The sequence below is a fragment of the Entelurus aequoreus genome, linkage group LG24 (assembly GCF_033978785.1).
Source record: "Entelurus aequoreus isolate RoL-2023_Sb linkage group LG24, RoL_Eaeq_v1.1, whole genome shotgun sequence".
Classification (NCBI taxonomy): Eukaryota; Metazoa; Chordata; class Actinopteri; order Syngnathiformes; family Syngnathidae; genus Entelurus; species Entelurus aequoreus.
The window spans coordinates 2,602,888-2,619,388 of record NC_084754.1 but is presented as its reverse complement, the minus strand read 5'-3'; the positions used below and the strand labels follow the sequence as shown (position 1 = coordinate 2,619,388).

Here is a 16,501-nt window from a genome sequence, read left to right as displayed (position 1 = left end):
CATAGAAACTAGTAATTAATGAAAATGAGTAAAATTAACTGTTAAAGGTTAGTACTATTAGTGGACCAGCAGCAAGTACAATCATGTGTGCTTACGGACTGTATCCCTTGCAGACTGTATTGATATATATTGATATATAATGTAGGAAGCAGAATATTAATAACAGAAAGAAACAACCCTTTTGTGTGAATTAGTGTGAATGAGTGTAAATGGGGTGGGTTGGTGCACTAATTGTAAGTGTATCTTGTGTTTTTTATGTGGATTTAATAAAAAAAAAAATAAAAAAAAAAAAACGATACTGATAATAAAAAAACCTGATACCGATAATTTCCGATGTTACATTTTAACGCATTTATCGGCCGATAATATCGGCAGACCGATATTATCGGACATCTCTAATATAAAGGGGTCATATTATGATTTTTTTCTAAATGTAAAACACTATCTTGTGGTCTACATAACATGTAATGGTGGTTATTTGGTCAAAATGTTGCATAGAGATGTTTTACAGATCATCTTCAAGTCGCTTTCTGACAGTCGGCTTCAGGATGCGCCGTTTTGTGGGCGGTCTTATTTACGTGGCTCACCTTCGACAGCGTCTTCTCCCCGTCATCTTTGTTGTAGCGGTGTAGCGTGCAAGGACGGGAGCGGAAGAAGTGTCAAAAGATGGAGCTAACTGTTTTAATGACATTCAGACTTTACTTCAATCAACAACGGAGCAGCATCTCCTCATCCGTGGCTCAATAGGTGAGGGCGGACCTACGTCCCTTCCGCCTACCAATCCCCTAGCAACCGGGAATTTGTTGAAAACAAACCAGCTCACAGCGAACACAGCATTGACAGAAAAAGCATTTAACGAGCGTTGTGGCTCGGAAGTCGGCGTTAAATCCTTCATTTACGCATTTTTACTTATTCGCATATCGTGTGAAAAAACGAAAATGTATTATTTGCGTCAGACTCGTCTCAGTGAACTTTAAAGCTTCTCAGGCTTAGCTTAGCTTGCTAGTTAGCTTAGCCTGCGCGCTACTAAGAAAGAGACGCGGAAGTTATCAACAACAAGATCAAGTGTTAGTGTATAAAATATTGAGAGATTTGAGGGCTACATGTATTGTTTAAGTACAACAAAGGAGAGTTTAAACAGAGAAGGGGGAGGTGGCAAAATAACATAATAAGGAAAGTAATACCAAGATTACGGGTAAATAATACTGGAATGTCCGGCAAAAAACCCCAAAAGAAAGCAGACTGACCCCAAGTAGCCTGGTCCTTGTAAGTTGTAGCCTTATGAAGGCGCATTACAGCAGGCGAATAATGTACAAAATATATGTCTTTGTATTGAAAAGTCTTGAAGACAGCATTTTGTGACTGTCTTGAAAAGTTGATTAAATGGCAACATGAAAATTATTGGTTTTTAAAAACCCAACTGTTAAGTGCAAATTTAAACGAAACCGGTTTTCGAAAATAGCTAGCTAGGCTATAGACTATATAGTATATACCGCATGTTATTTTTGTACAACAACAACTTCAGCTGTCGAACGTTATAAGGTACAAATTCAACAAGTACAACGTTAGAACGGACGGTATAGCCAAGTTGTGGTTAAGAAGGTGGATTTTTGTTCCTTATATTTACCAGAAACGAACTGATCCGAACACACGACCGGGACTTTGGGGGACTCCAGTGAGAACCGTCCTCGTTTTCCCGGTGTAAAGCTGCGAGCCATTTGTCTCGTCTCTGTGGGCTTTTATCACGCTTTGGCAGAACAAAATACAACCTTTGTTTTCCCTGTTTCCTGTTGTGGTTAGCACAACCAAAAACAACACAGTTTTTCGGCATTTTGGAGGCAGAATGACGGGTTTAACCAGCGTAGGTCGACAGGTTAAAGAGTAATGGCAACGGTTTGTTTTCAACGCCAGTCTGGTTGCTATGGCTCGAAGAACCCGTATGTAGCTCAGTTGCCCGGATGTCGGCCCTCACCTATAATGCAACATCAACGCCGGAAATGTGTCCCGTGATAAACCGTCCGACCGGAACACTCTAATAACTAAAGTTCCGTGGGTGAATAATGTAAACCCACTACAGTTTTTAGCGCTTTGATAGCTACGGTAGTCTACTGACAGATATAAGTAAGAACTTTACACTACTTTATATTAGAAATGGCAACAGCGGAGGATGAATGTCCCATAACAAGAAGATAGAGAAAAAGAAGAAGCTTATCGACTACGCTATCGGCACGGACTACAATGCCGGACGCGCGCGCATTTTCAGGACTTATGCAGATCCCAAATACACATCAGCAGGTACCAGACGGTAAGAAAAGTTGCATAATATTGCGAAACAAAACGCCAGGTAACATGTCTGCTAAGAGGTGCCATTTTGAGGTCCTTATACACACACCATAATAATACTTGTATGTTTAATGCGCCGACAATCCATCAAGCGGTGCGGCTTCATAGCTTACCGAAGTCGTACTAAAACATTTTGACAGATTTTTGAGCGCCGTGTGTAATGTTCTATATTCTCAATGGAACATTTACCGTTTTGGTGTTGTTTACTGGCGCCATTTTGCAGTCTACACGTATCTCTTATGTGTGACTGCCATCTACTGGTCACACGCATCATTACACCATGTACCAAATAAAATTGCTTCGAGGTCAGTAAGCACAACCAGAATGATGCGGTACATTAGGCGCACCAGGTTATAAGGCGCACTGTCGATTTTTGAGAAAATGAAAGGATTTTAAGTGCGCCTTATAGTCCGAAAAATACAGTAAGTACTATTCGGGCTAATACTGCATTGGGTCAATATCGGAATCAGCCAACACTTGCCATATGCTAAAAAATCAAAGGCTTTCAGGGGCCATTTTGCTATTTACAAGTTAGTAAAGTCTTGCAGGTGACGAAAACATCATTATTAGTATGACGGCCTCGCACCGCATCCCCAGTTTGAAGTGTCAATGTTTCAATTGGCTTTACCAGCTCCAGCAGACTGAGTACGAGGGCAGATCGCCGTCTGATGATGTTGTAAGCCTCACAACAGAGTTCCACAAAGCGATGCAAGCGCTGAGGCTTCTGGCCGCCGCCTGTGATGAAGTGCTGCATCTCCGACGTGAAGATGAACGGTGATCGGTCCCTAACAGCGTGGCAATATAAAGAAGGTAAGCGTTATTATATACAAACACAGTATTTGACTCGGAGTCAGAGTTCTGACGTGCCTTTTAAAGTTTGCAATCTTCTGCGCGTTGCCCATGATCTTGCCAAAGTCTATGTGGAACATGTGCCCGCTGTGCTTCAACATGATGTTGTCGTTGTGGCGGTCGCAGATCCCCAGGATGAAGGTGGCCACGCACCAACCTGCGCATGAGTGAATGAAGTTCATCACAGCCTGAAAACATGGGATAAGCAAACAGGAGCGCAGGTTAATGATCAGTTCTGGTGGTCAACATATAATTGATTGAGCTAGGACAAAGGTGTCAAAGTCAAGGCCCAGGGGTCATATGTGGCCCGCCACTTAATTTTATTTGGCCCTCGAAAGCCTGGAAATAATATGTAACAATAAAGTACTGTAACTTTTCTTACTCAATGTATTCTTTCTTTCTATTTTGGGAGAAAAAAAATATACATACTCATGTAAAGCGCAAATTATGTTAAATTAAATATTGTGTAATTATGCAAAAATATATTATCAAACATTCAAACCATTTTTTAAATAAATAAAAAATACTAATAATAATGATTTCAAAGCAAGTCATCCATCAAAAAAATCATCTAAAAAACTCCTTTGTCCCACACGCCATTAGACTGTACAACTTCTCTCTGGGGGAAGGGGGGGGGGGGGGGGGCGTACTAGGATGACAGGGGATGCAAAACAATAACAGTGCAATACTTTTTCATAACATGGTCACTACTGCCTAGTTTCACTTGTTATATTCTTATTTTACTGTCATATTTTTATTGTCATTGTTGCTTTTTATTTTTAATCTTAGTGTAATATTTTTCTATTTTGTTTCCATATATACCCCCATTATTTACTTTTTACGGGCGGCATAGCTCGGTTGGTAGAGTGGCCGTGCCAGCAACTTGAGGGTTCCATGTTCGATTCCCGCTTCCGCCATCCTAGTCACTGCCGTTGTGTCCTTGGGCAAGACACTTTACCCACCTGCTCCCAGTGCCACCCACACTGGTTTAAATGTAACTTAGATATTGGGTTTCACTATGTAAAAGCGCTTTGAGTCACTAGAGAAAAGCGCTATAAATATAATTTGCTTCACTTCTTAAATTCGATCTCAATTCTGTACCCTGCTGCTGGAATTTAAATTTTCCTGAGGGAACTCTCCTGAAGGAATTAATAAAGTACTATCTATCTATCTATCTATCTATCTATCTATCAAATTGTTCAATGTAAAAGCAGCAATAGATTTCATGGTAAAATTGTGAAATTTACTGGGGTTTTTACAGCATTTTTCTCTAAATAAAAAAAACTGTACTTTTTTTTTTACTGTAATCAACTGTGATGCCATTTTGGCATTTACAGTAATACACCGAAAAATTTGCAGTAAAAAAAACCCAAAAAAACTGGCAGCTCAGGTGCCAAAATGTTACTGTAAAATTGCATTTTTTTTAATTTACAGTAAAAAAAAACAAATGTACATTTTACAGTAAAATTCTGGGACCTTAACTGCCTTTTTTTAACCATAAAAACAGCAGTACTGTTTTTCCATTTATAGTAAAATACACTACATTTTTAGGTGAAATTATTGCAATTTACCATTTTTAAAAAAAAATTTATTTAAAAAAAATCTACTAATAAAATGCATACATTTTTTTTGTAATATTAGTATTCACTGTTAGAAGCGGCCCTCTGGGGCCAAACATAACTGCGATGTGGCTAGGGATGATACCCGAAACCGGTTTTCCCGGTTGTTCGATAAGAAAAGAACCGAGTCCTCGGACTCGAATCCCTTTTTAAAAACCGGTACCCGTTATCGAGACCACTATAGTAAAGAAAAAGAGTTGGTTCTATATTCGAACCCCTCGGAACGAATCCCGTCCCGACCAGAAATGCTCCGTGTGACATCACAAGAAATGACGTCACGTAGCTCAGTCATTAAGCGCAGATAGCCAAAGCAGGAAAAAAATGGACGGGAAAAAGTGCTCCAAGGTGTAATAAAGTTCAAAACAAAAGCTATAATCCAATGAATAACTTTACTGAGAGATTTTAGCAGACTACAAACACATGAAGAACACTTTTACGACCAACCGGAAACATAGCAACGCACCTCCTTTACGGCAGCTGTCGCAACGTTCTTATAGCAACCGCAGCACATACATATATGACATGATCTCCCTTTTTCAACTTTTGTTTTTCTTTCCTTGTAAACAAAACAAAATCACACTGTGTATGTGTTGTCTGTCTAATTATAAATAATGCAGACGAGGCGTGTTGGCTGACTTCTTGACGTTTACTTTCACGGGTGACGACATGCAACAACACTTTTCGGGGCTACCGCGCATTCTCGTCACTCCCGTTGCATGCTGGGTAGTGTAGTTGTTATATTCCCTAGCTCATAACATCTTTCCCCTTATAAAGAAATAATGTTAACTCAATAAAGTGTATTTCTTTTTTTAGCTTTAACTTTTCATTTTTTAGCATTGTAACCACATTTGCAAACAACTTTTCAATTCATAGAATTTTCTTTCAATAAAGAAATAAAGTGCAAAAATGTCAAAGCATCATAACAAACAGTTATGTCAAATAGCAGCAGAATTGCACTTTTTGGAGAGCTGTATTATTTCCAGTTGTGTGCCCAAGGGACTGATTTTATTTAACACTATATTATTATTTATACACCTATAGTGATCACAGAGACAGGTTGTTTTTGTGTTACCTTATATATTTGTTTTTCTGAAAAATCCCTCTTAATATACTTTGGGTAACAACAGTCAATATTTTTTTTTTTTTTTTTTTTTAGGGGGGCAACAGTCAATATTTATTTATTTTTTAGATTAAATAGTTTTCTTATATAATAAAAGTGAGTGTTTTTTTCCATATACAACAACCTATCTGGACTCGATAAGAGAATCGATAAGGAATCGGTTCGATAAGAGGATTCGATAATAGACTCGAACTCGATAATTTCTTATCAAACATCATCCCTACATGTGGCCCTCGGTGAAAACGACTTTGACGCTTACCTTCTCATAGTCCTCCTTTGTTTTGTTCCACATGTGGAACCACTTTTCCAGCGTGTCTTGTCGAAGGGTCCCGCCCAGACCCCACTCCTGCTGAATCTTGCCCAGCGTCACAGCTTCGGGAACCACTTCTATAAGGCCTGCCAGTTATAAAACATGAACATGGAATATACTGTACACACAAGCCACACAGATTTATAGCCATCTTCTCGCATAGCTGCTAGCATTTACTCAACTGCAGAGAGTACCAGACACCTACAAATAAACTCGTTTCACCCCTGTGCAACATTAAGATTGACTATACACACCTCCTCTTTGGATCCAAAAGGGTAATGCAGCAATATTATTTTTCTTTGAATTTCAACACTTTAAATATTTAAAAACTTCTGATCTATCCATTCATATAGTGTTGTTACTATTGCTTATGTTTTTTTTTTTAATGTTTTACGGACTTTTTTTCAAGAAAAAAGTTGATTTATAATGGGAAAATGCCAAATATGCAATGTTCCAAAAATAAGTTGCAGAGTGCAATATTTGCGGTTGGGTAATTACAGCCTTGAATAGGTGATTTTGATCCAGTAGACAAGTAGACAAAAACAAGATCATTTCTAAAGTGCCTGCTGAGATAGAACGACAGCAAAAGCAGGTCAAACTTGGTTGAGTTCATTGAGTTCACACAAGCCTTTCATAAATATTTGCCATGTTACTTACATATGATATTTTTTATTGAATTTCAGCGGTTTAATGGAAGTTTAACTCATTTACGCTCATCAAAGCTCTGAGGGTTGCGCTCACGGTTCTCTGGCGTCATGTGGTGTTTTTACACCAAAGCAATGTTTTCTTGTTTTTGAGGTTAATTTGGTATTCATGGTAAAACCATCGTTTATATCCTCCAATACCCAGAAGGATTAGCACTGTAAACAGGAAGTAGGTCTTAAGTACGTTTGAGAAATAAAGAGTTGATATATTGTTACACATTGATGTTCCTGCTTTGCCTTCACAAGAAATAACACTAAATTTGGATTAGACAGGTGATTCAACAGAATTTGAGCATAGACAAATTGGACTGTCAAAAATGATACTGATTAGCCAAAATATGCAGGGAAGTTGCGGGCGTTGGATTTCGATGTCGCAAATTCCCGGAAGGACTGGCTACGGAAAACCTTAGCTTTACTGTACAATCTCAGTAAAACTAAAATAATGTTATTTGGTAACAGTAGAAGGGAAAGTCAAACACAAACACAAACACAAATAGACGGAGTAGACATCGAAAGGGTAAAAGAAAACACATTTTTGGGTGTAATAATAGAGGACAAAATGAACTGGAAACCTAATTTACAAAAATATGCAACATAAAGTAGCAAGAAACACGTCAATAATGAATAAAGCAAAAATATGTTCTAGACCAAAAATCACTTCATATTCTTTACTGCTCGCTAGTGTTACCATAACTGAGTTATTGCGTAGAAATATGGGGAAATAACTACAAATGTGCACTTCATTCACTAACGGTGTTACAAAAAAAAAAAAAAACGCATAATGTTGGATATAGAGATCATGCAAACCCTTTATTTATTGAATCACAATTATTGAAATTCAATGATTTGGTCCATTTGCAAACAGCTAAAATGATGTAGAAAGCAAACTATAACCTGCTAGCCAAGGAATGTACAACAATTATTTTTCAACAAAAGAGAAATGTAACCTTAGAGGAAAATCAAATTTAAAACATTTGTACGCGCGTACAACACTTAAAACCTTTAGTATATCAGTATGAGGAATTAAATTATGGAATGGATTAGGCAAAGAAATCAAACAAAGCAGCAATATGATTCAGTTTAAGAGACTGTTCAAACTACAAGTGTTCACAAAGTACAAAGAACAACAATCATGATGATCATCTTGAATCTTTTTTTTCTTTTGAGATAAAGATTATTTATGTATTTAATATTTGTTTACTTACTATGGTATATTCATTATTTATTTATCCACTGTTCGGTTACAGATAGCAAGGAAATGGGATGAAATTGCTATGATATAAAAAAGGGGTAGGATTAAAAAAGCTCTGCTTCTTCCTACTCCTTTTCGGACGTGCTGTAATGAAACAACTGGAAATATGTGATGCATTACAATGTATCGTATGCATGTTCCAAATAAACTGAAACTGAACTGTACATACAGTACAGGCCAAAAGTTTGGACACACCTTCTCATTTAATGCCTTTTCTTTATTTTCATGACTATTTACATTGTAGATTGTCACTGAAGGCATCAAAACTATGAATGAATACATGTGGAGTTATGTACTTAACAAAAAAAGGTGAAGTAACTGAAAACATGTTTTATATTCTAGTTTCTTCAAAATAGCCACCCTTTGTTCTGATTACTGATTTGCACACTCTTGGCATTCTCTCGATGAGCTTCAAGAGGTAGTCACCTGAAATGGTTTTTCCCTTCCCAGGTGTGCTTAAAGCTCATCGGGAGAATGCCAAGAGTGTGCAAAGCAGTAATTAGAGCAAAGGGTGGCTATTTTGAAGAAAGTAGAATATAAAACATATTTTTGTTAAGTACATAACTCCACATGTGTTCATTCATAGTTTTGATGCCTTCAGTGACAATCTACAATGTAAATAGTCATGAAAATAAAGAAAAGGCATTGAATTAGAAGGTGTGTCCAAACTTTTGGCCTGTACTGTATGCCACATCTGCTCTGTTGTCAGTGTGTCCTGCGGTAAAGACATTTGCCATGAGACATTGAGGGGGTCTATTCGAGGTATGGTGTTTATTTTTTCAAGTGGACGGCACGTGCTGGAATTAATCTGGGCATCACTATTTGACGAAATACACTACCGTTCAAAAGTTTGGGGTCACCCAAACAATTTTGTGGAATAGCCTTAATTTCTAAGAACAAGAATAGACTGTCGAGTTTCAGATGAAAGTTCTCCTTTTCTGGCCATTTTGAGCGTTTAATTGACCCCACAAATGTGATGCTCCAGAAACTCAATCTGCTCAAAGGAAGGTCAGTTTTGTAGCCTCTGTAACGAGCTAAAGTGTTTTCAGATGTGTGAACATGATTGCACAAGGCTTTTCTAATCATCAATTAGCCTTCTGAGCCAATGAGCAAACACATTGTACCATTAGAACACTGGAGTGATAGCTGCTGGAAATGGGCCTCTATACACCTATGTAGATATTGCACCAAAAAGCAGACATTTGCAGCTAGAATAGTCATTTACCACATTACCAATGTATAGAGTGTAATACTTTCAAGTTAAGACTAGTTTAAAGTTATCTTCATTGAAAAGTACAGTGCTTTTCCTTCAAAAATAAGGACATTTCAATGTGACCCCAAACTTTTGAACGGTAGTGTATGCCAGACACAAATAAATGAAGGTATACCTTGAGACTGGCCAGTCGAGAGACACCCATAGGTGACCATTCGCAAGTCCAGCCCTTCTTGGAGCCACAACTTGTCCATCATCCTGACCATCTGAAGGACCAACATGTCCTGGCGCACGCTATCACCGGTCTGCAAAGCACATTGGTGCTCATCAACTCAGAGTTCTCCACTAAAGAGGTGCTTTATTACCAACCTTGCAGATTACACTAAAATTCTTGGCCAGCGGGTCAGTACAAATAAAAGATAACCCCAGGGGAGCAGTATTGGAGTTGTAGAACTTGCAGGCCTAAAAGTATGAAACACATATGAAGACATCCTCAGAGCTGTATCGTTTTGATGTTTGTCATATTTACGTCCAGGTCCACTCCTTTTACACGGACAGCAACATTCAAAGGTAGACAACAGCTTCTCCCATCACTGAAGAACTTCTCAATCTTCCCCTTTTCTTTGTTCAAAACAGTCTGCAATCAAACCAACATACACAATAAAACATTTGCCTTGCAGCTCAGGCCAAGCTACTGACTTGAGGGAAAGTTTCAAAGACCTTTCGTTTTGACTTCTCCGCCGTGCGGACCTTCTCTGCAACCTGCACAACCACCGCCAGCAGACGGGCTTCCTGATCAAGCTCCTCCCTCAACACTCGGCCACAGCAGTAGCGCAGGGCCGCCTGCACCTTACTATACCAGCTCTGGTAGTGCTCATCTCTGCAAGCATCCTCCAGCAGCCTGACGACAACAAAAAGACAACACTGAGTAAAATACGCAGCCATAGTTCCTTTCCGGCTTTACAATGTGAAACTGTAAACATTTGATCTTGTGCATTGTAACTGTATGCTTGTTTGAAATGAAGTAATATCGTTCATAAGCACAACTGTTACTGACTCTACTGCAGAACTGGGCAAATATTTTGACATTGAGGGAAAAATGTGTCTGGGAGGCCAATGTGTTTGTGTGTATAAAATATATATACACATTTAGCTGTAACAGTTAGGGCAGGGGTCGGCAACCCGCGGCTACGGAGCCGCATGCGGCTCTTTGACCACTCTGATGCGGCTCAGCTGCATACTTGCCGACCCCCCGATTTTCCCAGGAGACTTGTGGATCTCAGTGCCTGTCTAAGAGATCTCCAAGGGCAATTATAATCCTATTTTCACTCTAATTACTAAATAAAGGGCATGCCCTAAATGCACTGCAGTAATTGTCCTCTACAGCATTTGCTAACAGCGTGCCAACCCGGCCACATGTTGTATGTCGCTTTTACTTGCACACGTAGGAGACAGCAAAGCATACTTACTCATCAGCCACACAGCTTACACTGACGGTAGTGCAACACAACACAACCAATACCCAGAATCCCATGCAGCCCTAACTCTTCCGGTCTAGATTATACACCCCCGCTACCACCAAACCCCCCCCCCCCCACACACATCAACCCTCCCCCCCTCCGTGCGTCGGTTGAGCGGAAGAGTTAGGGCTGCATGGGATTCTGGGTATTTATTGTGTTGTGCTTATGTTGTGTTACAGTGCAGATGTTCTCCAGAAATGTGTTTGTCATTCTTTTTTGGTGTGGGTTCAAAGTGTGGCGCATATTTGTAACGTAACAGTGTTAAAGTTGTTTTTGTACGGCTACCGTCAGTGTAAGCTGTGTGGCTGCTGAAGTAGTACGCCTTGCTGTCACTTACGTGAGCAAGCTGAAGCTGCATTCTACATGTGGTCGAGCAGGCACACTGTTTTGGCAGACTGTAGAGGGCGCCAAAAGCAGTGCCATCACGCTCTGATATTCGGGAGTCGACCGGAAATAATGAGAGGATTGGCAAGTATGACGCTATCAAATGCCATTCATTCAAAACTCGCGGACCGCACTAACATCAAATTTCCATATTAAGGTGCGTGCCGGTGCGTGTGTCTGAGACCCCTGGTTAACATAGCACAAAGCATTTAAGCTTTGTATGCGATGTTTTTCATTTAAAAAAATTTTTTTGTGGCTCCCATTATTTTCTTTAATTTGTGAAACTTGCCAAAATGGCTCTTTGAGTGGTAAAGGTTGCCGACCCCTGAGTTAGAGTGACCAGGTGTCCGGATTTAGGCCAGACAGTCCGGATTTTTAATGCCCTGTCCGGCGCAGCATCAAGCCGGACACGTATTTGTCCTCCTTTTTGAGGCACTAGGCTTGAAGAGCGGAGTTTTTTCATCTTTGCTGGTCTGCAGCGCAATAGCCAATCATAGACCGTAAAAAAATGCCCCCAACGCAGTAACATATCAAATGATTGGCTAAGGGCGGTGTCGGATACAAATCTGCTTATCATTGGTTAAAAGGTAAACAAGTGTCCAACGTTCCCTCTAAGGCAGTGTTTTTCAACCTTTTTTGAGCCAAGGCACATTTTTTGCGTTGAAAAAATGCGGAGGCACACCACCAGCAGAAATCATAAAAAAATTAAACTCAGTTGACAGTAAAAAGTCGTTGTCGCAATTGTTGGATACGACTTTAAACCATAACCAAGCATGCATCACTATAGCTCTTGTCTCAAAGTAGGTGTACTGTCACCACCTGTCACATCACACCCTGACTTATTTGGAGTTTTTTGCTGTTTTCTTGTGTGTAGTGTTTTAGTTCTTGTCTTGCGCTCCTATTTTGGTGGCCTTTTCCTGTTTTGTTGGTATTTTCCTGTAGCGGTTTCATGTCTTCCTTTGAGCGATATTCCCCGCATCTACTTTGTTTTTGCAATCAAGAATATTTCAGTTGTTTTTATCCGTCTTTGTGGGGATGGTTGGTTGTCATGTCATGTTCGGATGTACATAGTCTTTGCTCCACAGTAAGTCTTTGCTGTCGTCCAGCATTCTGTTTTTGTTTACTTTGTAGCCAGTTCAGTTTTAATTTCGTTCTGCATAGCCTTCCCTATAAGATTCAATGCCTTTTCTAAGGGGTAACTCACCTTTTGTTTATTTTTGGTTTAAGCATTAGACACCTTTTTACCTGCACCCTGCCTCCCGCTGTTTCCCACATCTACAAAGCAATTAGCTACCTGCTGCCACCTACTGATATGGAAGAGTATTACACGGTTACTCTGCCGAGCTCTAGACAGCATCGACACTCAACAACAACACATCATTTGCAGACTATAATTACTGGTTTGCAAAAAATATTTTTAACCCAAATAGGTGAAATTAGATAATCTCCCACGGCACACCAGACTGTATCTCACGGCACACTAGTGTGCCGCGGCACAGTGGTTGAAAAATACTGCTCTAAGGTGCGCGCCTGCGCAATGGCGCACCGCTCACGCGTCATCTGCGCACAGCAAATTAATGCCGCGCAGGAAATCAAAAATCCCATCTGAACTTTAAACAAAATAAACACATTACAATTTATTCTGTATGATTTTGCAATGCAACTCTGTGAGTGACAGGTGACAACAAGAGTGGCCCCAATGAATAAAACAATCTTTGTCAACACAGTTCAATTATCGTCTGTCGAGACACTTTACGGACAGGAATTCCATCAATCACTTTATTGAGCAAAACTGTTTGTAACCACACCAAAAACATGAGTAAAAAAAACTTTTATCTATAAAAACTGGTAATTTTCTGCCATACAAACCAGGCTTAAACCAACGTTGTCATCCATCATATCAACAGAAGCCGCTCGCTCTGTCTCACCTGCACCAACACACGCACTCATGGCACTTAGCCAGTGCTGCGTTTATGGCCACACAAAAAGTCGGACAACCCCAACGCCACACAATGTGTAAATGCCAGGTTGTAACACTGACTCCTCAATCACATGTGTGCTTATTTTACTGCCATTTATTAAGAATGTTAATCTAAGGATATTATTCATGAAATATTGTCACTGGATTTCATAAATGCTAATAAAAAGATGTATTTTACAGACAGAAAGTTACAGGAACTAAATGTAATCTCTGAAAGGGGTAACATTTCTTTTAAAGGCAGGACCCGCAGCCAGACATACAATACTAGCACATAGCTCATGAAAAACATGTTTTTTTGTTATTGTCATAGTAAGGGGGCAAAATCGCTTATATCAGAAAATTATTTTAATAAAACATTTAAATTGTTATGATGTCAGGTTTGGGACAGGTGTGACGCTGGTGTGGCCACAGTGTGCACGTCTGATGTCGCTCACATTTTTTAAAAATTATATATGTTACCTGTTAATTGTTGTTTACACTTAAGTCCACACATGTTATGCTTTGTGGCACTCTGCACTTGAAAAGATTCATCTCAGTGGTCACTTTTTGAACACCACAATGTATTGAATAAATACAAATACTGTTAAACACTTGACTTTAATATTTTTTCCTATTCAGCTACACAAACATCATCTTTAAACCACTCAAAATTGTACTATAAATAAGAGTATACCAGAGTCCTATGTACACCATAGTCATTTATTGATATGCCGCATAATGTCCTCCTTTTTGGTGTCATATGCCGCAAATTGTCCTCCTTTTTGGTGTCATGGAAATGGTCACCCTATGTACAGTATGTGTGTTTGGGTCCCTTTTTTTCCGGAACACTAATACCAAAAGTCACAATGTCCGATAGAATTCTAAAAAAGTTATGACAGACCACCTCAAAAAAGCGGGATGGAATTTTACAGTTTTTTACTGAATGAGACACCCAAAATGAAAAAATAGTACGGTACAGTATAAACTGTTGTAAAGTGCTCCTGTGAGTATTTTTTTTTTTACACTAAATTCAATATACTGTGTAATAAGAAAAATACGGAAGGTTTCCACTGTTGCTCACCAGTAAAGTTGCTGTGCAATTCTGATGTTCTTTAGTGATCTCTCTAGCAGCAGCATGACCAGAGGTCCATCCAGCTCCCACTCACTCTTCAGAGCCTGTACAACAAGATGATCACTCAGAGAAACCACACAAAGGAAGGTGTCGGTTCATGGTGGATGTCATTGTGCTCACCTGGACCAACTGCGGCAGGAATTGCTCCAGCACATCATCTGGTATTTGTAGAAAATAATCAACAGCGGCTGTGCGCACTGTCTGGTCGGGGAAACTGCAGAATACTTTTTAAATAAAAGCAAAGCACATTTTGAATCCTGACGGGAAAGAGTGCATGCTTCCTACCTATCAGTGAGCAGAAAGAGGGCCTCCTCAGGGAGGTGGATGGCCCAGTGCTCCACAATTGTGTAGATTTCTGTTAGGTCCTCAGGCTGCCACCGGGGGGCTCCACCCAGCACGAGGTGAAGGAATGTACTTGATTGGTCGCTTTGGTGACGTTTACTCCACATAAAGTTCTTCTCATTTTCTGACAGACTGGGAACAAAAGGTATACATCAGTAAACATGCAGGAAAATGTGTTGGGGTTTTTTTCACGGACATAATTTTATATTACATTATTGTTTCTTTTATTAATATCAGAGTCCGTTCTGCAAAAGGGTAATCCCTAGAAGCGTACACCTTATGAATAGGGACCCAGAGTTAAAAAATACATCATCATATAATATACAAAATACAGTACAATACAATTCATTTCAAAACCTACCCACCCGATACCCATTTACAATTTCATACCAACAGGTTGACATTTACAGAGAAGGAAGCTTTAAATCTACCAAATAGGTCTCGATATCCTATTATTCAAATGTGAAAAAAAAAGATTTGCGATAATCGTATCATACATACAGGGGTCAAGACCAAAATTATGCTACTAATGTTAAGTCCGCTGCCACGAGGGGTGTGCTGAATATACGAAGCATAACGTAGCAATTCCAATTGTGGGGAATTTTACACAGAAATATTATTTTATCCAACAAAATCTTTGAAAGTATATGATCGACTGTCATAACGGGTTTTCATTTCAAAGGTTTTTAATCAGAAATTAAGAGTATGTATTTCTTTCTTTTTTCAATTTGCTGTTAGACCAGGCCTGGGAAATTATTTTGACTCGGGTGGGCCAAATTTAGAAACAAAAATGTGTCAGGGGACCGGTATATCTTACTATCTATCTATGTATACATATATACAGTATATATATACACACATACTGTATATATATGTAAGCTGTGAAAATCAGCTGTATAGTATGTGTGCTTGGGTCCTATTTTTAGGAACACTAATACAAAACCTCACAATAATGTCCGATTGAATAAATACTAAAAACGTTATGACAGACCGCCTTAAAAAACGGAATGGAATTGAAACATTTTTTACTGAATGAGACACCCAGAATGTACATGAAAATAAAGAGTGTGGGATTTACAATATTAACTATGAAGGATAAAACACTGAATATTGACAACATATGAACGTCACACCCCCTCTCCATCCACATATTTTACAATCAAGCGAAACGCTACAAAAATGCTACAAACACAGTGAAATATGAACGTGAAGGGTAAAAAAAAACCCCACCTACAATCTGATACATCTCTAAGCTTTAGAACGTTGTTGTATAAATCTCCTTCCACGTCTGTCCCTGACACCCGCATTTCAGGCTGGACGCTCTGGAAACACTCTGTGGAAACGCTCCCCACCCACACTGCTTGGTGCCTCGTCTGAGCTGCTGTGACTTAGATTACAATAGTAACTAATTAGATTACCCTAGTAACTAGTATATCATGCCAAAGCGCAGATTCCAACCATTGAAATACTTTGTATAGTTCAAGACTTATGGTCAGTAGAAAACATCACTGCACATCGTAATGGCAGCTACACTTTCCATCTTAATGATGTAAAAAAATTATTTGGGAATGTCCGGCGGGCCAGATTGAAAGGTTTAACGGGCCGCATGTGGTCCCCGGATCTTAATTTGCCCAGGTCTGTGTTAGACTGACATACAAATCAGAACACATATGGAGGAATTGGCAAAAAGAACAGTGTGAGTAAATGCAGGCCCGCCCCTCAATATACGCACATCACACACTGTCCGCAGGGC

At 39.4% G+C, this 16,501-nt stretch overlaps 1 protein-coding gene across 10 annotated transcripts in view; it reads right to left on the bottom strand.

Moving 5' to 3' along the window:
- pik3c2g (phosphatidylinositol-4-phosphate 3-kinase catalytic subunit type 2 gamma) overlaps window positions 1–16,501 on the bottom strand; it is a 94,590-nt gene that overhangs the window by 19,393 nt on the left and 58,696 nt on the right. For all 10 annotated transcript variants that reach the window (XM_062035623.1, XM_062035626.1, XM_062035625.1 and 7 more), the window contains 10 exons: window positions 14,692–14,880; window positions 14,527–14,620; window positions 14,356–14,450; window positions 10,131–10,311; window positions 9,940–10,047; window positions 9,780–9,872; window positions 9,586–9,715; window positions 6,191–6,327; window positions 3,211–3,380; window positions 2,972–3,128 (listed from right to left, as the gene is read on the bottom strand). In XM_062035623.1, coding sequence (XP_061891607.1) covers window positions 2,972–3,128; window positions 3,211–3,380; window positions 6,191–6,327; window positions 9,586–9,715; window positions 9,780–9,872; window positions 9,940–10,047; window positions 10,131–10,311; window positions 14,356–14,450; window positions 14,527–14,620; window positions 14,692–14,880 — 1,354 coding nt within the window. The remainder of the gene's footprint in view (window positions 1–2,971; window positions 3,129–3,210; window positions 3,381–6,190; window positions 6,328–9,585; window positions 9,716–9,779; window positions 9,873–9,939; window positions 10,048–10,130; window positions 10,312–14,355; window positions 14,451–14,526; window positions 14,621–14,691; window positions 14,881–16,501) is intronic.